This window comes from Quercus lobata, chromosome 6 (genome assembly GCF_001633185.2).
Source record: "Quercus lobata isolate SW786 chromosome 6, ValleyOak3.0 Primary Assembly, whole genome shotgun sequence".
Taxonomy (NCBI): domain Eukaryota; kingdom Viridiplantae; phylum Streptophyta; class Magnoliopsida; order Fagales; family Fagaceae; genus Quercus; species Quercus lobata.
The window spans coordinates 15,826,070-15,849,233 of NC_044909.1; the positions used below are offsets into that span (position 1 = coordinate 15,826,070).

The window sequence follows — 23,164 nt, forward strand, 5'->3', positions numbered from 1 at the left end:
GGTGATAAAATGTAATTTTCTCTAAAAAATTTATTTGATAATAATGAATTTTACCAATTGAGCCAACTGTAACTCACATTTGAAGTGTTTTTCTATGTTTAAAAACTGTCTTTAGTTTTTTTATTCATTCCTCTTAACTTAAATGGGGAAATTACAGTAAACCCACCTGTGGGTGGCTAGGCCCGTTTTCACTTTACCTACCCGTGATTTAAAACTTAACACTTTGCCAATCTGAGTTAACTTCCGTTAGGGATCTGTTATCCACCTCTCCCTTTGCTGTTAGAAAAACATATTTTTAGGGAAAAACAAACATAACAAAAATAAAAAAAGTTAGGGCTTTTGATTGCTTAAGAACTTCATCCAAAGACTTTTCATCATCTATTAAATCCACTTCATCCAAGGACTTTTTATCATCTGTTAAATCCACTTCATCCAAAGACTAACCATTGGTACTCTCTTCCACATGTTCATCAATAACATTTTGTTGATTAGAAACCCTTTGTGATTGTCTATGTCCTACAACTTCTTCAACATACCATTCAATTTTGAAGCCTCCCTTGACCCAGAACTCAAATTCCCACTACTACTCAACCCAACATCAGATTTGCTTGTTGGCATAAAAACCGCATCTAATCAAGACCTCGGCCTCAGCATATCGCCGAAGAGCAATGCCAATGTTTCTAAAGGATTGTGTGTAAGAGACATGAGCAGCTGCTAGAGCATAACTTGAATCAATGGTCTGCTTGATGAATCTCTTCTGTTCTTTGCAGAGGCACAAAGCTTCATTTTTATCAATTTTGGAGTTAGCACAACCCATTTTCTCAAAATCCAAACACTACCCCCACTACAACTGAACAAAAATCACTACATCAATAAGACCACCAAAAGCCATGGCAATCTAGTCCTTGAAACAAACCCCATTATCAGAGCCTTCACGGTGAAATGAATCATTCAAAAAAATATTAAAAACCCACTTGAACAAAAGCTAGTGAAACTAAAAATATGGACAACGAATATATTAAATCCGAAATTTCACTGCAATAGAACCACCAAGAGGCTTAAAAAACCCAACTTTCCACCCACTTCATGAAACTGATAAAAATGAAGCTTTGCGTCTTTGTTCAGATGGGGTTTTTCGTGTTTCTAGGGCTCGTGAGAAAAAGTTTCAATGGTTTGTGTTTTTGATCCGTTTTATGTTCATATTTGTATTAAAAATGTGTTTTTCTAACGTCTAAGGGTGAGGTGAGTAATGGAGAGCAAACGAATTGAAGTTCAGGTGGGCAAAGTGTTAAATTTTAAACCATAGGTAGACAAAGTGAAAACAAGCCAAACTACAGGTAGGTTTACTGTAATTTCCCCCAACTTAAATTCATAGAACCATATGGCATGAGAGATGCTAAGATTTTTTTTTTTTTTTAATGGGTTAAAAATGGTGTAAAATGTGAAGGACTGATGGAATACTGACATTGACAACTTTATAAATGGGTCCAAATTGTAAGATCATATGGTCAAACGCCTAAATTTAAAACTTCTAATTGCATTTTTAGCCTTTTTATTATCTCATTTCTTTCCAAAATTTTTTTTTGGTCTTTTCCTTCCTTTTATCATTAGACCTTAAAAATTAGACAAAAAAGTTAAGGCTCATAAAAAACAAATTTGACATTAGAGTAAGATCCAAAACACTATTGATTTAAACAAAAATATGAAACTTGTACAAATAGCATGAAAATAATTAATTAAAACATTTTTTGAATCACGTGTTCAAATTGAGAATTCTGACTAAACAAAAGTGAAAATTGATGTAAATGAATCATGAATCAAGGTGTCAATAAAAACAAAATTAAGAGCAACAACATGCAAATTTTTTTTAAAATTAATGACACATGAAAGAGAGGTTGGAGCTTTTAGGTGTATTGTTTAATTTGTACATTATTGAGGTATCATACACGTAGGTGTATGCATCAAATTGAAGAACGAGAACAATGATGACAACACTTGATATTTTTGTATTAGAAAATTGTAGAAGTTAACCACTATGCTAAAAAGCAAAACACACTAACATATGTTCTCAAGCATAGGATTTGAAGTGACCTGGTAAGTCCTCGTGTTGCACCCCTTTCTTTGTTTCGCCCAAAAAAAAAAAAAAAAAAAAAAAAAAAAAAAATCTGCTACATCAAAACAGGGAACATTAGTTAAATTTTATTGTTCTGATATGGTTGAAATTTATTGATCAATTTTTTTTTTTGATAGGTAGGTAGTGGGGAGGGAGAGATGTGGGAATGTGAACCACAAATATATCGCATTACAAATGATGTTGTTACCATTGAGTTATCACTTAATTTTCTGAGCAAACTTAATACAAAAGGACCAGCATTTCAGAGCATTTGGAGGCAATATTTCACAATTTTCTTTCTATGTCAAAGAGGAAATCAAATTTATCAATGACACTGTATGATTGGTAAGCTTATATCTTTTTTTGATAAGTAGTAAGCTTATATCATATAACAAGGCTACTCTAGCATGGAATACATTCAAATGATTTATGAAAAGTATCCCTACTACACATCCTATGATGAAGGAAGTACGCGGTGCACCCTTGTATTCAATCTTAACTATGGATGATGGCTCAGTTCAGAGACAACTTTGCAAGGGTCAGTGCTAATACCTTCACCCCATTTGCTATATCCTGATGGGAGGCATATTCTTCAGGCTTGTGGCTGTAACCTGCAAAATCAATTACTTATGTACAGGGACGGAACCAGGATCTAAATTTTTTTTTTTTTTTTGGGGGGGGGGGGGGGGGAACCTCAATAAAAAAAATTCTTTAAAATACAAATTAGCATATATTTAATGTTAAGAAAATATCAACAAAAGAGATGAGAAATAAAATAATTGTTTATTAATACATTTTACCTTAATCATTTAAAAATAGAATTCAACATTCTTTTAAATAACAAAAATCATCTATAGTTGATTTTGTACTAAACTTTGCAACAATCTCCCTTTCAATACTAATTTTCTTTTAATTAATAATACATGAATTTATAAAAATTTATGTAGTAAAATTTGTAATACTAATGGCTATACAATACACATTAGCACCAATTTATTAACACAACTATTCAATTCCATAATACCCCCCATAAACTTAAACTATTTTACTAATAAACAACCAACAACAACTAGTAAGTAGTAAGTTAAAAAAAAAAAAATTTAATATTTTAAGTTAAAAATTAATAGCCAAACACACCTGACATCCCACCCCACACACTGATTAATGGCCACCCGCGCACCCCACTTCACTCACTACAAGTACATTAACTTGGTTTGTAATTTGTATTCATCTATCTTTCTTCTTTTTCGCTTTGCGCATTTTTTTTTTTCTTTTCAGCAAAAATAGTCATATCTTATTCACAAAAATTCAAATAGTCAATCTTAACACTCATAAAAAAATAGCTTGGATCTAAAAAGAAAGAGTAAGAAATAGCCAATACAATAACACAGATGTTGTGGTATAATTGTTTGCCAGTTGGGTTTTATCATTTTCATGGGCCAATTTGTAACTTATTGAGAGAAGGGGGGCCAAAAATAATTATTTTGGGCTCAATTGTTAAACTATTCATTAAATGTATATACTATTACTATTTTAAAAAAATTCTGGAGGGGGTGGGGGGTAGGGGGCCATGTCCCCCCTCAGCCCCTTACTAGTTCCGTCTCTGCTTATGTTCATAGCTTAAGCACCAAGTTGCAGCAAGTTGACATGCTTACTTGTGTCCATTGGTGGTTCTGTATATGCCTGTGTTACCCCATGCCATTGAGATGTACTTGTGTATATATTTTTGCACTCTTTTTTTATCTTAGTTTGGAAGTTAAGTTTGTTAGCCTATCACACGCATATAATATAGGCGAGCTACAATTCCAACACAAAACCAAAAGATTCAGTGGCAACAGACATGCTTTCCTCAATGACTATCTCAAATACATTAGCCGATGAAAGATGATGTAACTAGTTGTTTCAAATACAAAAGCAAAAGATTCAATGGCTACAGACATGCTTTCCTCAATGACTATCTCAAATACATTAGCTGATGAAAGATGATGTAACTAGTTGTTTCAGATAGGTTCCTAATAATTTGAAACAATATCTTAAAGAAAAGTACCATTGGTTTTCTAAGAAAAATAAAGGAAATGTGGTATCACAGCATTTGATGTAGGAAAAGAGAAAACGGTCCATACCTTTGTAACATGGGATAAATATCATGCCCATTGGGGATACTCTGCATGAATGTTAAAATGCATGATCAGCAGCTATTTGTAGTAAGATAAGAGCAATGACATGTTTTTATCATCTGAATTCCCTAAAAAACACATATTGCACAATTATTTATTGCGTCTGTATCACATCTAAGTCATAAAAATTCGAGCACCTTTATTGCAGTGGCACATCTTTTGTAGCACACACACTCAAAGGTTGCCTCACATGGCATAATGTTAACAAGTCTGGTATTGGCTATTTTGGACTATAAATTCCAGCATTTTTTCACCAGCCTTATAAAATGATCCCTTCATTGAAAAAAATCTGATAATTGCATTGTCTAAATAAAATAATTCTGATTTATCTAAATGAGATATTGGAGATATCTGATTAATAAGGTACATGATTTTCAATATGAAAGCCATGTGTAGATAAAGTGTGGTGCCTCTGTCTCTCTCCCTCATAAGTCATACCTGGCCATAAATAGTGAATCATGGTAAGCTCTGCTAATCATCAGCTTGTGTGGTAGGTTTAACTCCTTTGATGCAGCTTCCATTGCCTCGGTTATTGATTTATCAGAAAGTGCTGGTGGATCCTGATTTACAATTTTAAATTCGGATAGCCTGACCCTACGGTCTTTTTCTATTTTAATTGCAGACTGATAAATCTTCTCAATTACATTGTTTCTTCGTTGTTCATCAATGTCTCTTGTGTCTGCCAAAACAAAGGGTGGGGGGGGGGGGTGGTGAATCAAAATAGAGATATCAAAGCAATTATATAAATTAACACCTAATGCAGTATTTGGGGCAGGAACAGCATGATTGGATCATATTTAATCATATCTATGAACACTTTATACCAACTAAAAAACCATTAAGAACAAGATAAGGTAATAAAAACCATGGACAAAAACATTCTCAATATACTGGTATAAATAGTACCAATTTCTAGGTGTGATTTACTCGGGATGCTGTTAATTGCTCCAGGATGCAGCTCCAAAATACCTTGGAAACAGGAAGTATAAATTTATACAAAGGTCTACAATAATAAATATAGCAAAAAAAGAGGAAACTGCTTTGCAAAATATGCAATTTAAATTATAAAATAAATAAATAAATAAATAAAAAACACCAACAACAACAACAACAAAAGCCAATACCTAGTTACAAAGAAAGCGTGGCTTACCAACTGTACCAACAGTATCAATAGATCCAGATTCTAATACATGTTTCTCAACAGCAAGTGCCAACTCTGCTGCTGCTAGTCCTGCATCATTTCTGATCCAAGTGACGAACACAAAATTAGTAACTGTTGTTGAAACAAACAAGCATAATAATAGATAACATTGTAAAAATGATATAACTCTAGAATAACTCAAAATTTTCCAGCAGGGAATGATTTTTATCAACTCTAACTACACAATTTATTGGAATTACTTTCATTTATAAGGGATTGTTCTTCAAGTGGACAGATAGGGGGGAGGGGGAATAAAAGGAACGAAGATAGCAAACAAGGAACTACGTAATCAACAAATATATATATATATATATATATATCACTGAGGATCTCAAAGTGGAAAAATGCATAAAATATCTCTAGTTCTAGCTATAACAATGATAGAAATATCTTGCAGATGAAAAATTGAAAAAGAAAATATTTAGTGAACTCTGCCATGAGAAAGGTGCATAAGTTCATGGTGTTATTTACTGCAGCCAGGAAAGAAGTGGTCACTTCTAGGCAAATCACCTATTGGGCATTAGGACAGCGCCTGCATGGCCTCCATTGCCTTCAAATTCAACTTTTATACTTGCAGGGGCTGCAATGGCGGTTACTATCCCAATAGAAATATCTGGATTGAAAACAAAATGGATTGATGGGAATTTAAAATACATAGTGAACATAAGGTTAACATCAGCAGTGAAATTATCTTACCTTCTTCTTCCAGAATTGGGCCCTGCTCTATATGCAATTCCACAAAAGCAGAGTAACTTCCTTTCCTTAAAAACACACTGGATAAGTCATCTTGATCTTTAGCATATCCAGCAGCTCTAGCAGCATCTAGAAAGGATTTATTTTGACCATCAACTGTTGTTTGCAGAGCTTTCACAAGTACCTCGCTTCCTGCCAATAAGCGGCTGCACATTTAAGATAATGTATAAGGAACCCCAAACAAGAGAATGGGATGATAAAATCAAACTTCCATCCCAAGACATGAAATTTTTTTGTGGTTTTTAACAATAAATTTAACAAGTTAAAGTTGAGAATATATGGTGAAGGAAAATTCAGAAAAAAGGGTAATTAGAAAACATTAGCACAAGCATTTAGAGAGATATTGTCAATAGAGTGACCTTCCCAAGCAGCCGATCCCAAAGCGAGTAGGCTCTTCTGAGGTGAATAAGATAATTTCCAGTGACCTTCTAGGTTTAAAACCAGATCTGTGGAAACTTCCAGTCAATAAATCATAGAGCAAAATAATAGCCATACATATTAACTTTCAAGGACCAGAAAGTTAAAAGGAACTTGCACATAAACTCAGCTAAGTTTGGAAGTTTTAAGAGAGAGAAGAGTAGATGATAAGAAGGGTTGGGAGAAGAGAAGAGAAGAGAGGGGAGGGAATAGCTATCCATTTCCTTTGTTTGGATATTCTAAAAACCAAAAGGAAGGAGAGAGGAGTATGTATCCCCATCCTTGTTTGGTTGTAGGGCAAAAAACAGATTAGAAGGTAAAATTATTATATAAATTGGCAATAGAATAAAACATGTGATAGAGGTTTATTTAGACAATATTGATATATATATATATATATATTTTGACATCATTTAAATTTTAATATATTATTAAGGGTAAAAGGGAAAGGACAGATCAAAAGTCCTCTCTCTCTAAAAAGGGAAGGGGGTGGAGGGGAGGGCGTTTGAGGTGTTAAGGTACTCCTCCAAATCCTATTAAATTCTTTTCCCCTCAACTCAGAAAAACATCCGAACAAGATTGGGGGCACCCCCAACCTCTTCTCCTCTCCTTTATGGCTTTACCCCCAACTAAACACATTGTTGGAAAGAAGGTTATAAAATTTATAATATCAATAATTTTGCAAAAACATAGAAAAATAAAAAATTATCATTTCAAATTTACGAATTCAGATAACAGGACAGCTGTTTGCATCCTTGGGTTGTCCAGCTATAACTTCAAATGATAGTGGACAAAAAGATGGGCGGGCGGGGGAGTGAGGGGAAAGTGCCAGAATCCAATTTCAGGAGGCTTTTGGGTCATGTTTGGATGAATGGATAGGTCTGCCACCAAGTCAAGATGACCAAACTTTCAAATATCCTGCTGGGTACTTCAAAATTAGCAGGTCATGCTGTCATTAACTCTCCTTTTAGGACTCCACTTTTTCTAGTTTTGGTGATGTTCATGTAATTATCAGCTCAATCCCAGGATTACCATGGCACAGAATATATGTATATTAAATATGCATATCTTATATGGTTAACAGATTTGTGTTTTAATTCAAGTTGCTAAATCTATCAGGTTCGCCTGCACAGAAATATTCTTAAGATTATAATTGATTTTTATTATTTTAGAAGACCCACTTTAACATCAAACAGAAAGTTACAAACCTCTTTAGTGAATTGATAGCTTCTATAGCACCTAAAACACCAACGACTCCGTCATACTTTCCAGAGTATGGGATAGCATCGATGTGAGAACCTGTTGCTACTGCAGGAAGGTTTGGCTCATACCCATCCCTGCATTATATAGCTTAGTCAAAGCCATTTAATAAATGGAAAAACTTAAGTATGGTACCTTTGGTGCATTACATTTGGTTCCCCAATTAAATTTAGACACGTGGTTGTATTGACCAATGAAACACAAACAATATTTTCTTTTCTAAAGACAATTAAATTCAATGCAACTATTTGTTTGTATTTAATTGGGGAGCCTAATGTACTACACCCATAGTATTGTACCTAAGTTTGACCCTTTAATAATATATTATGATAATGAACAATTTTACAAGTAAATCAAGGCAGAGATGCAAATACGAGCTTAAATATGCACAAAAAAGCTAATTATAAAACTCTGATTTCAGTTTTGGCTGTGGAGAGAAGAACAACCAACCCTTAGTCTGACAATTTTGGGGTTGGCTATCTGTGGTGAGCAACTTAAATTATAGTAAAGCTTAAGTATCATGAAATACCAGCAGATGGAGCTAAAAGTTAGACCACTTATAAGAAAATGGAAAATAAGTGACAATGACATATGCTGATGACTTTACATTTTTCGGTGTCAATTTAAGATTCCTACTGGCCAAGAAACCTGAAGTAATCTCAAATAGAAGAAAAATAACGCTTTACATATGTGACAAGGTGGTGCCGTTCTACACTATTAATCTTGAAATCGCAACCTACTTGTCTAGCCAAACCTCAAGTAGTAGGAACTTAGTAATTTTTTTAGTTGAATGCAGTTTAGATGAGGGCCCTACAATATATCTTTCACATTTTAGCATGGCAAACAGTTAATTACAACTATCTTTTAAAGATATAGTCATACACTCACCAACGGCCAAATATGTTACCAACAGCATCTTCTCTGACAGAGAGACCAGAGATCCCCATCAAGTTTTTGATGTACCTGCAGTTAATTGTTACAAATAAATCATATGAAGATGGATCCTAGGTATGAATTTCAAGAAAATCCCAAGAAAAAAAAAATAGTAGAGGGAAGGAAAAGCCCCATGACAAGAAGAATCTAGAATTTTTATTACCATGTAAAACACAAAGTGTCTTTTTGTTTTCTTTGTCCCCAATGTTATCGATATTGAAGAATATATATTCACTTTGATTACATGCAGAGTTTAGTCCTAAATAAACTTTACCATGTTTGTAAAAAAGACCTACCTAGTAAACAAGGCTATTTATTGCACAGTTGTACTCATATACACTAATATTGCTACAATATTCCACATCTAGTGATGCTAAATAATCAATCTATTAAATTGTATACACAGTATATACATCAAAACATGCTTGATATTCCAAGACCAGAAAAGACTCCTCTGCTAGGGTGCATTTTGTGATACCCCAGATTATATGGATTGGATCATATGAGTGTGTTGTGCGGGTGTGTGCTAAGTTTGACATTGGGTTTTTACAAGATGGATCTTGGATATACAAGTGACTACAAAGAGCCCCAAGTACAACTTGACCGGTCCTTTTGGGGAATAAGTACAAATGTGGTTGGCGCTTTCCTTGAGTCGTTACATATTTGGTCATCCTATAAACATTTACCTCATTCATCAAAAAAAAAAAATAATAATAATGAAATTGAAATGTATGAACTTATCATTTCTAATTAAATGACTCAAGGAAATTGGAATCACTACCAAAATTAATAGCGTGTGATCATTTTTATGGAAAAAAAATGTTAAGGCCAATTATAATCGATTGCCCATTGCACATTGATTAGGCCACATGTCACATGCATAACCCAAACCTTAACATGGTGCCAAACACAACATGGTGTTAAGTACAGGGATATGTATGGACCAATCAGCATGAGAGATCATGATTGCCGGAGGGAACTATAAATCATAGCACTCCTGTTTTTATGATTTAACTAGGACACATATCAAGTTCTTACTCAGGTAGTATGTAAGTGGCTGCTGTTTCAGAAATAGCCCAATTCAAGGTGGTGATCACAAATACCTCCTACATGAAATAAAAATGGGGCAATTCAATCTTCATCGGATCCCAACCTTCCCTGAGATTCTCTGCTTAGGCAACTCAACAACAAGCCAGTGGCCTGTAGGCCAACTAGCACTTCCTAATGTTTCCAACGAATACATAGATTCAAGTCCCCCTCCCCCACCTAAGATGTATCAAAATTATAAAAATAAAAGCAATAACAAACGAACTATTTCCTCACACATACTTAACAAACAAACTACAACCTTTTGTAGCATGCCAGACTTTGTAGTATATGTTTAGACAAAACAACTTATTAGTGTCATTTAAAGTGAAATTCATTTGTTGAAATCAAAATCAGAAAATGAATTTCTTATTCATGCATTTGACTCCTTGTATATCAAGGCCTTGTTGTGTCAAGTTGCATACCTGCGTGCCAAAACATCCTTCTCAGTGTACAGGATCCTAGTCACTGATGGGGCAGGAGTATCCGAGAAAGTCGCGAGTTCATCGATCTAATGAACATATTTTGCATCATTAATAACTCTAAAGACTAATCAACAACACACACACACACACACACTATGAGTGTCACGTCACACTCATAGTCATATAAAACCCCTCAGAAGAAAACCCAGCAAGTTAAACTGTGAAGCAAATGAAAACCCATAGCAATGAACCCATATACAAATTTCCGTTCCGTACCTGGTTCTGTAAACTTTCAGTGTCAACAGACAGTGAAGAAGAAGCAAAGTTTTGGATGAAAGAGTGATGGTCGTGAATTGGGTAGCCAGAAAAATCCTCCATGGTTTGGGTTGTGGAATCCTCATGTTGATGAGCTATGCCTATGATTGATGCAGAGGAGCAAAGACAGAGCACAAGAAATGGAAGAAGAGGGAATCTCTGGGCCATGGTTTTTGGGTTTCTGGGTTGATTATTATGCACTGATTAGCAGCTATAATATATTTAGGCGTAATTAAATTACATACCTGCAGGGCCTAGGTGCGCAAAAGAACATGCTGAGACAGATATCCTCGGTGCAAATCTGATGCTGGCGTTATTTTGTCCTTTTTTGCGTGAACAAAAAAATATCTTTTTTGGTTTTGTACTTTTGTTATAGTTATCTTTATTAAAAAAAAAAAAAAAAAAAAAATTTACTTCCTAAGTGAAAAATATATTTGAAAAAAAGGAAAAAAAAAAAAAAAAAAAGAGTGTTTGGTATGCAATTTTGGGTTCTTGAAATCTAAGAGCGGTTTGGCAGAGAAATTTGAATAATGTTGTTTGTAATTTTTTGAAATATGTATATGGGAAAATATATATAATATTGTTTAAAAACTGAAAATGAGTTGTTTAATAACTCTACTAAATAGGGCCTAATTTGTTAGAATACTTTTATTTATTTATTTATTTTTATCTCATTTTCTAAAACAAAAATGAGAATACCCAAGATGAGGATTCTCCTTTGAGTTGTTTTAAGACCACACATTTTTTTATCATTTTTTTTATCACAATTCTAACATAGCAAATTATGAATGATTGTTTATCACTTACATATGGATCTATTTTTTTTTTTCATCACTCATACTCTGTTATATAACAATTATGGCAAAAAAGTTGATAAATAAATTGCAATAGTAGATTTTCTTTTCTCATTTTTCAGTTATATTCAAATTTGTGCTGAAGTTCTCATATGACAACATAAAAATTTATGCACAAAGTTCTATATTTCCCCTCTTTCCCCTTTTCTTTTCCAAATCTTCTTCTCTCCTTCGTTGTGCTCCTCCTTTTTGTGGCAATATAATAAAAAATCCTTTTACCAAATACACTTCTAAGTATTTTTTTGTCCACTCCTGGGCAACCTCTTCCACTTTGAACCCTTTACAAAACTTTTATAAATTGAATCAACCTAAGATCACACACAAACTTATACCTAATTTCATATGCTTAGGTATTAATCTGTGATTGGATTTAAGTATTTACACATGCAATTATCATGAGTTCTTGTTGAAAAAAAATAAAATTTAGATGCACCTATCACAAGGTGACATTTAAACTTCTTGTGGAATTAGATATGCATTTAGGCATGTTTCTAAACTTATTCTTATCTGCTACCTCTTATGAGAGTTGAGTATTTTTGCAAGTAAAATGAAAAAAACTAAAAAAGGGAATCCCATTGATGAAGTCCTCCAAATGGTTTGAAATAACCATATGAGAGGATCCATTTAGCAAAATAGAATAGGAATATAATATGTAGTAGTCTAGTAGATAGTAGATAGGAATAGGAATCGTTCATTAAAAAAAAAAGTTCATAAAAAAGAAAAAGAAAAGATAGGAATAGGAATCCTCTGCCAGGTTGATCCCTTGGACCGTATCCTTAAAAAGGCTTGCTTTTTTTTTTTTTTTTTTTTTTTTTTTTTTTTTGGGGTTGGGGGATGTATATAGTACCAAAAAAATAAAAAAAATAAAGCATTTTCTTAATTCTTAAAATTAATGCGTTGCCCATCAAATAATAATAATAATAATAATAATAATGCGTTGCTCTATCTTATCGATTCTTGAATTCTTCTAGTTCTAACTTTCTAATGGCTTTTCCTCAAACAAAAAAAAAAAAAAAAATTCTAATAGCTAAAATCCACTTCTTTTTAAAAAAAAAAAAAAAATTGTAGATGACTAAATGGTGACAAAAGTTTTTTTTTTTTTTTTTTTTGGAAATTTCAAATTTAAGTCCATCCCAGCTAGTATATTTCATTATTTTGTCATTTTTATTTTTAATTTTTACTTTAATAACTCTAATAATAATCTCAATTTTGAATTGGGTTGTTTTATTTAAACTATTTGTTTTCCAAAAAAAAAAAAAAAACTATTTAATAAAGATTTTTCCCCCTCAAATACCACCATAGAGTGGTTTTAAAAACCACGAGTTACGAGTACGACCAAATGAAATCAGTTTGTGCGGAAGAAGCTATTGCTACCTAGTGATTGAAAAGGCGGGAAAGACTCTCACACTCTCTCTCTCAAAATCTGATTACTACATATAGAACAGAAATGGAGGAAGAGAGACACACATGCCTAAAGCTGGTGCCCCAAGACAGCGACCCAATCTTCGTGAAGGGCAGCTGGTTCCCCTCCCATTTCCACCTCTCCATCACCGACGGCCTCCACACCTGGATCTGCCATGCCTCCCAAGACGACGTCCGAGACCGAGCCGCTCTTTGGGACCAACCCGTCTCCGACTACGTTCTCTTGGCCGAGCGCTACCTAGGGTTTCAGCAACCCGGCTCTGTCTATCGCTTCACCGATGCTGGAGACTCCAACAAAAGGGTTAGTCACTGCTCTCACAACACAAACAATTTTTTGAAATCAATGCCCACAATATATATTGTAAAGGTTTATATTTTTATTTTAAATTTTGGAGTTTATATATGTATGGTTGTGGATGAATCATATTGTAATTCAAACAAATGAGAGTGCTAAATATAATTTAAAAAAAAAAAAAAAAAAACTGCACATAATTGATAATACATGTAAACAAACAGCTTGGCTGGTTTGAAGAGAATGTATGTTTCTATGGGGGTTGAATTATGGTGATTAAGAACACTCTATTGAGCCTACCTACTTATTATCTATCCCTGTTGCCTATCCTAATGAGTGTCGCTTGGCTTGGCATATTGAGAAGTTACAGCGGGATTTATGATAGGGAGGGGTGGGAGATGAGTTTAATTATCACTTCGTTGGTTGGAGGAGGGTTTTTGAACCAATTCAAAATGGGGGACTAGGTATTTATGATTTGGTCTTGTTTAATTAGGCTTTGTTTGGTAAAATGGCTGTGGCGGTTTGCAATGTGAGAGGGATGTTTTGTGGTGAGTGGATGTGGGGGTGGGTGCTCTAATACTGTGCAGGGGCCTTATGGAGTTTGCCTTTGGAAGAGTACCAAGAAAGGGTGGGACACTTTTCTTCAATTTGTTAATTTTTAGGTGGATGTGGGGGGCATGATTCGTAGTGTGGGGGACTTCCTCTTAAAGATAACTTCCCAAAACTCAATGGCATTGCTTGTAATAGGGATGCTTCAGTGGCTGAGCTGTTATCTCTCTCAGGGGATTGTTATTACTGGAATGTCATTGGGAGTTGGAGTTGGAGTCGGTTGCCTCCTTCTTTGCTGGAAAACCTCTTCCAGGCAGGTTTTTGATTTTAGTCCTATTATAGGGTTTTGCATTCCACTGCCCAACTTTCTATTCCATGGAAGACTTTATGGATGCCAAAAGTCTAACAAAGGTTTGTTTCTTCCTTTTGACTGCAGCACTGGGGAAGATTTTAACCACCGATAATTTGTAGAGGTGTCAAGATGCTTTGATTTATTGGTGTTGCATGTAAAAGGGATGAGGAGACTACTGATCATTTACTTATACACTGCCCTATAGCTAGAGAGTTGTCGAATATGTTGTTTTCATTGTTTGAGGTTCATTGGGTTATGCCAAGTAGGGTTGTGAACTTTTAGCTAGCTGGTCAAGCAAGTTTAGGCATAAATATGTGGTGATTTGGGGCATGATCCCTCATTGCCTTATGTGGAGTATTTGGAGAGAGAAGAATGCTTGTGATTTTAAAGGATGTGAGAGATCTATTCCTGACTTAAAGTTGTCTTTCTTCCTGATTTTGTTTTAGTGGACAAATGCTTCGGGTGTTTATAGTTTTAATTCAAGACTATCAAAGAGTTTTAATTCAAGACTTTGTTTATAGTTTTAATTCAAGAAACCTTAACTTTCCAAGAAACCTCTTTTAGGACAAATGCTTCTAGTAATTAGAGTATTGCCAGCGGACCCTCTTTGATTGGTCTCAATGTTGGGGATATTCGGATTGTTCTGCCCTTTTGGATTTTCTTTCATCTATTAGAATAGATTAGGGGCTGCTTCTGTCTTTTTGTTCCCTTTTTTCCTTTGTTCACTACCTTGAACTCTTTGTGTTTCTCTTGCTATTCTTTTATTAATAATATTCTCTTCTTACTTATAAAGAAGAAGAAGAAGAAGTATAGAAGTGCAATAATCCCTATAAATAGTGTGATGGTGTAGCCTTTGTAGGGTGCATGAGAGTTAGAAGACAATTTTGTCCAGTGAGAGTGTTAGAGACTAAGTTTTGTCAAGTGTGTTAGTGGGAGGGCACTTTTGGGTGTATTAGGGTTTCTAGCTATTTTTTGTTTTGGTTAGTTTATGTTTGTGAGTTTTGTAAGAGGTTATGCCTGGTTGTAATTCTTACTATTCATAGTGGATTTTAGTTGGCATTGCTCATAGATGTAGATATAGAGTTTGTTGAATCATGTTTGTGTGCTGTGGTACTTAATATTTTATAGTTTGCGTGTCTTTTCCTTTTTCTTTTACATCAACTTGGTATCAAAGTTATTGGTTTGAGATTCTAAAGATGAGTTTTTGAGTTATGTGTGGTTGTAATTCTTAAGGCACTCATCCTGAATTTTTGAGTTAGGCAACTCTGATTGAAAAACAACTTTAGTTTTATTTATAACAAAAGAGTCCACACTCCAAACAAGAAAATAACACACCAAGGAATGTTATGATGCTGAGAACAAGAGGGAGAAGTTCCATTTGAATGCAACCATTCAATAACATGCTTGAAAAGGCAAGAAATTAACACAAAAGGAATCTCAATTCTATTCCAAAATGTCTTAAAAAAAACAATATTTTAAGACACAAGTGATAGACAAATCTCCCTGTTATAGCCAAGAGTCTTGTAGGTCAATCGGTATCTTCTGGTGTTTCCAACGGAGACGTCTAGAGTTTAAATTCTCCCACCTCCAACTATTAAATTGTATATAAAAAAAAAAAAAAAGGCAAAAGAAAAAATCTCTCTATTGTAAGAGGAGTAGTGTTGATCAAAACCCCTTGTACCCAATATTTATCTAACTGGAATACTATTAAAAGAGCAAAGCTAAAGAACAGTTCAGATTCTCTCAGTCGTGTTAGCCATCCAAATCCAAAATATGAGAAAGGAAGAGGATTGGAAAGGATTTAAACCTTTTGCAAGAGGGTAGGCAGAATTTAAAGAGAAATTTCTATCTTTGCTAAGAGACCAAGCAAAAGCATTATTTCCTTTGGTTGAGAGATTCAAAGGAACGGCCTGAATAGTTTGGATGATGTTGATTGGTAGTACAAAAGAGAGTGCAATCCAATCCAACTCTTGGAATCATTAGACACATGACTTACATAGATGTCATCTTCCCCTTGTTAAAAAGCCCAAAATTACGCGACACGAAGAGGCCCTTAGACAGACCGGTGATCTCTCCAAAGAAATCAGATTCCCCATTTTTTACTATTCTTCTTAGCCTTTTTTCCACTAAAGGATTAGCTGCCTTGCAAGCAGCCCAAGTTCTTGAACAAAAGCTGTTTGTGTTCCAGGGGCCATGAACATTCTTAGCCTTTATCACATGGGTTCAGAGGCATCCTCTTCATTGAGTAACCTCCAGTTGAGTTTGGATAGAAGAGCCACATTCCAGGGTCTTGAGTCTCTTGACGCAGCTAAACCCAGACCCCCACTCTCTCTTGGCAAATTTACTTTATCCCATTTAACCATATGTAGCTTTCCTTTCTCTTGTGTAGAGCCCCAGAGAAAGTTTCTGTTTTCACTATCAACTTCCTTATGACATATTCCCGAGTGGAACTTGTGGTAGATTTTCTAAGAATCCTCCTTCCTGCCAAGGAAAGGGGATTTGCTTTCCATCCTACCAACTTGTCTTGGACTTTTTGAACTGCTAAATCGAAATTCTTCTGGCCACAGTCAACATATTTTAATGGAAAGCCCAAACACCTATTGAATTTCTTTGTTACCAAACTTTCCAAAGCTGTACAAACAGCTTCTTATACTGCAGTGGAGGTGTTTCTAAAGAATAGGTCACCAGACTTGTCTTTACTCTTTGACATAAGATCATCTGCAAAGATCTTGTGCCTAAATTTTCACATCTTTCTAAGATCCATTTGAATGCTTTTTCATAAATGAGAATGCCCAAATATTCCAGGCTCAAGATAAATAGGTAAAGGGATAGAGGATCCTTTTGCCTAATACCTAATAGGAAGAAAAGATTAAAGTCTACCCCCATTAAAAAAGATAGAAAATGAGGTTGAAGAAATACAAATCATGATAATGGTGACTAACTCGGGTGGGAAATTGAACTGTAGAAGGATCTTCTAACAAATCCCCACTCCAATCTGTCAAAAGTTTTTTCAAGATCAATCTTCAAAGCCATAATCCCAGTCTTCCCTGTTTTTCTTTTTTCTTTTGCATAGTGTGTAGTATCTCTTGAGTGATGATCATGTTGTCAAGTCGTTGTGGGAGTGTGTCACATGAGAAGAATGATAGGGAGAGGTTATGATCAAAATATGGACCTAGGAAGGATATTAATGACGTGGAGTGCTACATATTCCTGGGGCATTATCAATATCAATGCAAGAAGTTTTCTAGTTAAGTTAGAAGGGTTCAGGAAAACTCTTGATTGTCAAAGGTCCCCGATGCAACAATTGTTGTAGCAAATGGTGAGGATGAAGATTGTGGTGATGTTCTTTTATGTTGGTCAGTAATATAGAACTTGTGGGGATCTTATAGTTACAATTAAAGTTAAAAAGATGTTTGATGGGAGTATGATGACCTTGGGTAATGTGAGACATGTGCTTGAGCTTGGAAGAAATTTGAATTCTTTAGGCTGATTGGTTTTTTTTATGGATTTTACCTATAAAAAAAAAAGGTTTTTTTATGGATAATTTGCAAAAGTTGGAATTATGAAAGTTACCAAAGGAGCTTTAGTAGTGATGAAGGGAGAGAAGGTTTTCACACCCACAAGGGAGGATGAGACAGTTAAATTTGTAGTGCATGGTAGAGAAAAAGCAAAGATGAGCTTTTGGTCAAAGCACTACAAAGGAAAGATAATCATGGATGGAAGAGAGTGATATTTACTGAGAGCGTGATTAATACGGTTGTGAAGCCAAGTTCAAATGACAAGTTCAAGCGTTGCTTGCACTCAATTGATCATATTTCTTTTTGAGGACGTGATGGAGCACCCCTACCCATAAAAAGGGTGCAAGGAGAGTACTTAAGGGTTGCAAAGAGAGTACCAAAGGATTACTAGTGAAGACACTTCATGGGCTGGAGGTGGAGATTTGTTAAGTTCAACCCAAGTTGGAATACTTTATAGGTTTCTTAGTTAGTTTTAGAATCCTATATTGGCTAGAAGAGTAATAAGGAGGTGCATAAATTCCTATTTTTTTTTTTTTTTTTTTTTTTTTTTTTTTTTTTTTTTTTTAAGATTTCCTATTAATAAATTCCTGTTAGAACTGTCAGTCCCACATTGATAAGAAAAGAAGCAGGGAAGTGTAATAGTCCCTATAAATAGAGTCATGTTGTAACTTTATAGGGTGTGTGAGAGTTAGAGGACAAAAGTTTTGTCTAGTGAGAGAATTAGAGATTAAGTTTTTTCTAGTGTGTTAGTGTAAGTGCCTTTGGCTATATTGGAGTTTTGAGTTAGTTTATGTTTGTGAGTTTTGTGAGAGGTTATGTGTGGTTGTAATTCCTATTATTTTGATTGTGTTTTTTTTGTTGGCGTTGTCTTTCAATGTAGGCATAGAGTTGCTGAACCATGTAAAATTTTGTGTTCAGGTACTTGCTACTTATTTTTTTGCATATTGTTTACAACATATTTCTTTGTAGTTGTCGTGGACTTTTGAGAAAGAAGGGACCAAGCTAGAATGGCGATGGAAGTGTCAGCCGTCGCCTAATAGTAAGGAAACTACAGCAGGGATATTGGACTTTCTCATGGATGCAAATATAAGGCTAAGTGTATGGTTGCACATATTTTTCTTATTGTCATATGCAATATTGCAATGTCATTTTCATAGAATTCTTCTTAATATTTGGAGTTTACTTAGCTGCTGAGACTTTTGACTAAATTCAGATGTTAGCAGTTAGTTATTATAATTGTTGCTTTAGATATGTGGCTATTGCTGTCAACATGGATAAATTTTCTAGGCTATCTTAGTAATTTAAGTTGACATGATATGAAGATGACTTTCATCATTCATGAAAGAAATATAGCATCTGTCAAGTATAGAAGTCAACATCTGCAATACTGACTACTGAGAGCATTGCTTTAAAAACTTTGATAATTAAAATAAAGGATGTAAAAGCAAAAGCCTGAATAGTGAGGTTATCAAGTGCAGTTCTCTTTAAAGTCTTGCATTGAGTTTTTTAGAAATGTGATTCATGAGATATCTGTAGCTTGTTGTTGTTGTTGTTGTTGTTGTTGTTGTTGTTGTTGTTTTTTTTTTTTTTTTTTTTTTTTTTTTTTTTTTTTTTTGTGTGTAATAAAGTATATTAAACCGAACAATTGTGTCTAGATCTAGAATGTTGGGGAGTTGTGAGACAAGCTATAGAGTCATGATATACCTCAGGTAGTATGTGTCACAATAATGAAGGTCCATCTGCAGTGCTGCACAAACGACGAATAAGTAGCTATATACAGGCTGCTTGAGTAATTGAATTAGCTAAACACTTCTATAGTTATAACTTATAAGTTATGGAACATAAAGAAGCCTAGGCAGGATTGATGTTCCTGGCCCAAATATATACCAAAAGCTAAGCTACTTTTCTAGCACCAAACTTCCTTATGGATCCTGCAAATGAGCCTATGATTTGAACCTGTTGGGCTGGTGGGCGTGGTCTAAAATTGCCAGTCATACAGGATAGGGGTTTGTTCAAATCTGTGGTAAGGATTCTTTGGGATTAGTAGATACAATGCTGAGATTTGTTGAGATTCAATACTGATTTATACTTTCTCTAAAGCTCTTTGTTCAGCATAACTTTCCCCCCTCTGGTGCAAAGTGGAGATCACTATTACTTTCATGCAATATTTGGGGGAAAGGAGTGAAAATTTTTTTGGAGATTGGAAACATCACAATAAGTTGCTTGCATTCAATTTTTTGTTGATTGAATCGTGAAACATTATGGAAACTATGAATTAGCCTATATTTGCATAATGTTAAGATGGACTCTTCTGGGTTTTTCTAAGCAGTCATACAAATTCAATGTGGCATAAGTGCCTTAGTAAGATGTTCTTGAAATTCTGGCTTTGTCATTTGATACAATGCATAATGAAGGAAATCATTTATTACTAGATTGATGGATAACTTCGAGACTATTGTAAGGAACTAAGGATTCCAAATTAGATTGTGGTATGTGTAGATCAAAATAAATCTGGGTTAAACATGTTACAAGAAATATATTTGTGTCAGTATAACTGAGTCCCTTATGATCGGTTGTGATGCATCAATTTACAGTTACGTATTCCATGTTACACAACTCAAAACTTCAGAGTTTGATAAAAGATCTTAATTCACTAGCTATTGCTTGAAATGTTTAATTGACTCTCAGATAAGTTGGGATAATATCAGACTAAGGAGTCACATGGGATGATGAAAGCATTGTCATATATGAGATGCTGCTGTGTGTTGTAGCGTTGTTTGAATGTTTTCTGTTTCTTTAATAAATTTATGCTCATTCATCAAAAAAAGAAAAAAAAATCTAAATTCAAATTGAAATTTGAAGCTTGTTCCATGTTAGAAGTGATTACTCACTTTTTTCCCTGGTTTCCTTTGGTAAAATGGAATTGGTAGGTATCTTGCATAGTTTAGTAACTTGTTTGTTTGATATATATGATGGTACTCTTTGTATGTATAATAGGAAGAAGTTGTCAGAAAAACTCAATCTTTTGAGATGCTGAAAGTGGAAGCTGAGAAGTGTTTAGCACAGAGTGAGAGAATTAACAAAGAGAGGGTGGATTTTGAATCTGAAATATATGCAAAGGTGTGCATATTATGTTATCTTATCATTTATATAGCATCTTTACTTTTTAGTATTTAAATTTTTACTTGATTTTGCAAATTGAACTCCAATTAGAAGTTATCATATAATAATTCTTTTCAATATATTTTAGTTTAATATTTTGTTGATTGTAATGCTCTGGAAATTGATTATATTGATGTAACCATGAGAGACTACTACTATCAAAGAAAAGAAAAGGATATAATTTTTTGAGACTCCATTGATTATACTGTTTATGAATTATGAGTGAAAATGTTTGTTAACATTTTAGCTCTATTAAAAGGTGAATCCAATGTTATGCTTTGTTAGGCAACATTTTGTTTTTCCTTTTTCATTTCTTGGTGTAGCAACTTTGTCTTCGGAATTTAAGTCTCCTCAGTTCTCTACCAATTGTGTTTGTTTAACAACAACACTTATACCAGTTAATTTGGTTTATTTTTTATTTATGATTCAATAGTTGGGAGAGGGGGGATTTGAACCCTGACTGTCTCCATTTGAAACCCAAGGAGGTGCCAACTAGTTGAGTTACAAGGCTTTTGGCAGTCAATTTGATTTTTTGAAGAGAGATTAATTGCACACACTATCCAATAGGTATAAATGTGATTATCTTTTCTTTTTAGATATGGCTGTATCTGTCATGAAGGAATTGAAAATAAGCACAAAGCCAGGAACAGTGGGATTGAGTTGGTGAAAAAAAGTGGCAAACAGCTGGAATTATTTTAAAACCCTTGAATACCTAAAAACTTCAAACCGCACACGCCCCCTGCCCCGCCAAGTATTCCTTCTTTAACAAATACATAAGAGCACTTTTGTTTGGCATCCAATAGCCTCATGTTTAATATTTTTATCAGAAAGAATCGTTCCTCTTCCAGGATTAATAATCTTTCGATGCTACCTGATTTATTACTATATCAATCTAGTACATAGGCAATGAATTAATTTCCAAGATTTCTGCCTCTCTTATTCTTTTTTTGTAATATGTAATATTTGGTTAAAAGATAAAAGATTGAATGAATGCCATTTTGGGGTTAATGCTTGGTTCTTGTTGTTATATTGGATGAATGCCATTGAGGTCAGGCAATGTTTTGGTGAAATGGGAAAGGTCAATAATAGATGCAATGTTTTGGTTTAATTGTTTTTTAATATAAGTGAATTTATATAAATTTTTTGGTTTGATTTTCTGATATTTTTCAAAATACATAATAAGTGATTTTTCAACCACATATTTATCATGATGTTTTGATCAATATCATCATATAATCATATGCAATGGATTTTTCCTAGCTACGTTTATTAACTAGAGAGAATCATCATCTTGCAATCTTTTTCCAAACATTAGGAATGACTTTTCCTTTTTCTGCTTCTAGTTTCTTGGGGTCTTGAATTCAAAGAAAGCAAAACTAAGAGATCTTCGAGATCAGATTTCAAATAAAAAGGCTGCTGGGAAATTGCCTGAAGAAGAGGAAGAAGGATCCACTGACAAAACTGAAAGTTTTGATGATGGAAGTGACAATGAGACAAGTGAGGAAGAACCTGCAGAAAAAGTTTCAGGCACTTCAAAGGATATTCTAGTGAGTAAGCCTCGTGGCCGAAAGAGGATTGCACGCATTTAGTACCTCACAGGTCAAGTGTATATTCTGCCATGTTAGGCATTGCCTTTCTCCCTTCTCTGCCATTTCTGTTTTATATACTTTTTTTTTTTTTTTAAGGGCGGGGAGGGCAGTTGTGCATTGAATTTTGTAAAGGTTTTCAACATGTATTGAGATTTTTAGGTAGTATACAAACTTATCCGCGTGCCAGAATTGCATCTCTATTTTGTCCTTGTATATCTTAGAAAATATTCCCTGTCATGTGAAGCATCAAGTGTTATCTTAGTTTCTAAACTTTTCTCAAAAAAAGTGTTGTCTTAGTTATTGAGGCCTTTATTTGAGAAAAAAGGGATCATTTCAAATTATTTAGCCTTTTAAAAAGCAATTTTCTGGGAGTACCATAGTATCAGATCATAGGATCAGAGCAGCAGGCAAGAAGTCCTTAAGTTCCTATATTGAGTTGTTTAACCATCTACCATGTTTGATTTTTGCTTATTTGTGTTAAATATTCAAAAGTTAAGAGAGAAAGATGAAGTGCTTCTGTTCATTACAGACATTTTACAAATAGAATATCTATAATTTTAAACCTAAGAATTATGGGCTCCCAAATGCACTAAACGAATTTTCAAACTTCTGCATATGTGACCAAATCAGTAAGAGATACCACATTATCTCTAAATATCAAATATACCATCCACAAATGGTTTGCTTGTTTTCTTCTATCATTACAATTGACTGTCAAGGTGATCTGTTATACTCAACAACTTTCT

At 34.2% G+C, this 23,164-nt stretch overlaps 2 protein-coding genes across 3 annotated transcripts; one reads left to right on the forward strand and one right to left on the reverse strand.

The window, feature by feature from the left end:
* Nucleotides 1-2,295: 2,295 nt before the first annotated feature.
* LOC115995431 (ureidoglycolate hydrolase) lies at nt 2,296-10,976 on the reverse strand. The gene is made up of 12 exons (XM_031119997.1): nt 10,642-10,976; nt 10,366-10,451; nt 8,810-8,884; nt 7,870-7,998; nt 6,604-6,690; nt 6,188-6,390; nt 6,002-6,104; nt 5,441-5,532; nt 5,197-5,259; nt 4,729-4,969; nt 4,237-4,277; nt 2,296-2,724 (listed from the first exon to the last, which is right to left on the reverse strand). The coding sequence occupies exons 1-12, from the start codon at nt 10,846-10,848 to the stop codon at nt 2,627-2,629; spliced, it is 1,425 nt and encodes a 474-aa protein (XP_030975857.1). The 5' UTR covers nt 10,849-10,976; the 3' UTR covers nt 2,296-2,626.
* Nucleotides 10,977-12,862: 1,886 nt separating this feature from the next.
* On the forward strand, nt 12,863-22,661 carry LOC115993576 (DNA repair protein XRCC4). 2 transcript variants are annotated; one of them, XM_031117511.1, is made up of 4 exons: nt 12,863-13,257; nt 18,637-18,765; nt 20,665-20,787; nt 22,173-22,661. In XM_031117511.1, the coding sequence occupies exons 1-4, from the start codon at nt 12,982-12,984 to the stop codon at nt 22,416-22,418; spliced, it is 774 nt and encodes a 257-aa protein (XP_030973371.1). In that variant the 5' UTR covers nt 12,863-12,981; the 3' UTR covers nt 22,419-22,661. The 2 variants fall into 2 exon arrangements, with proteins under 2 accessions (XP_030973371.1, XP_030973372.1); XM_031117512.1 differs by lacking the exon at nt 18,637-18,765.
* Nucleotides 22,662-23,164: the final 503 nt, after the last annotated feature.

Bases quoted from the DNA above. Each gene is read 5' to 3' on its own strand.
- LOC115995431 (XM_031119997.1), bottom strand. From the start codon at position 10,848: ATGGCCCAGAGATTCCCTCTTCTTCCATTTCTTGTGCTCTGTCTTTGC. The intron at 8,885-10,365 runs GTATGCAACTTG...AATTAACTGCAG, and splicing joins AAGGATGTTTTGGCACGCAG to GTACATCAAAAACTTGATGG. The intron at 6,105-6,187 runs GTAAGATAATTT...TTTTCAATCCAG, and splicing joins CCCAATTCTGGAAGAAGAAG to ATATTTCTATTGGGATAGTA.
- LOC115993576 (XM_031117511.1), top strand. From the start codon at position 12,982: ATGGAGGAAGAGAGACACACATGCCTAAAGCTGGTGCCCCAAGACAGC. The intron at 18,766-20,664 runs GTATGGTTGCAC...TATGTATAATAG, and splicing joins ATGCAAATATAAGGCTAAGT to GAAGAAGTTGTCAGAAAAAC. The intron at 20,788-22,172 runs GTGTGCATATTA...TTCTGCTTCTAG, and splicing joins AATCTGAAATATATGCAAAG to TTTCTTGGGGTCTTGAATTC.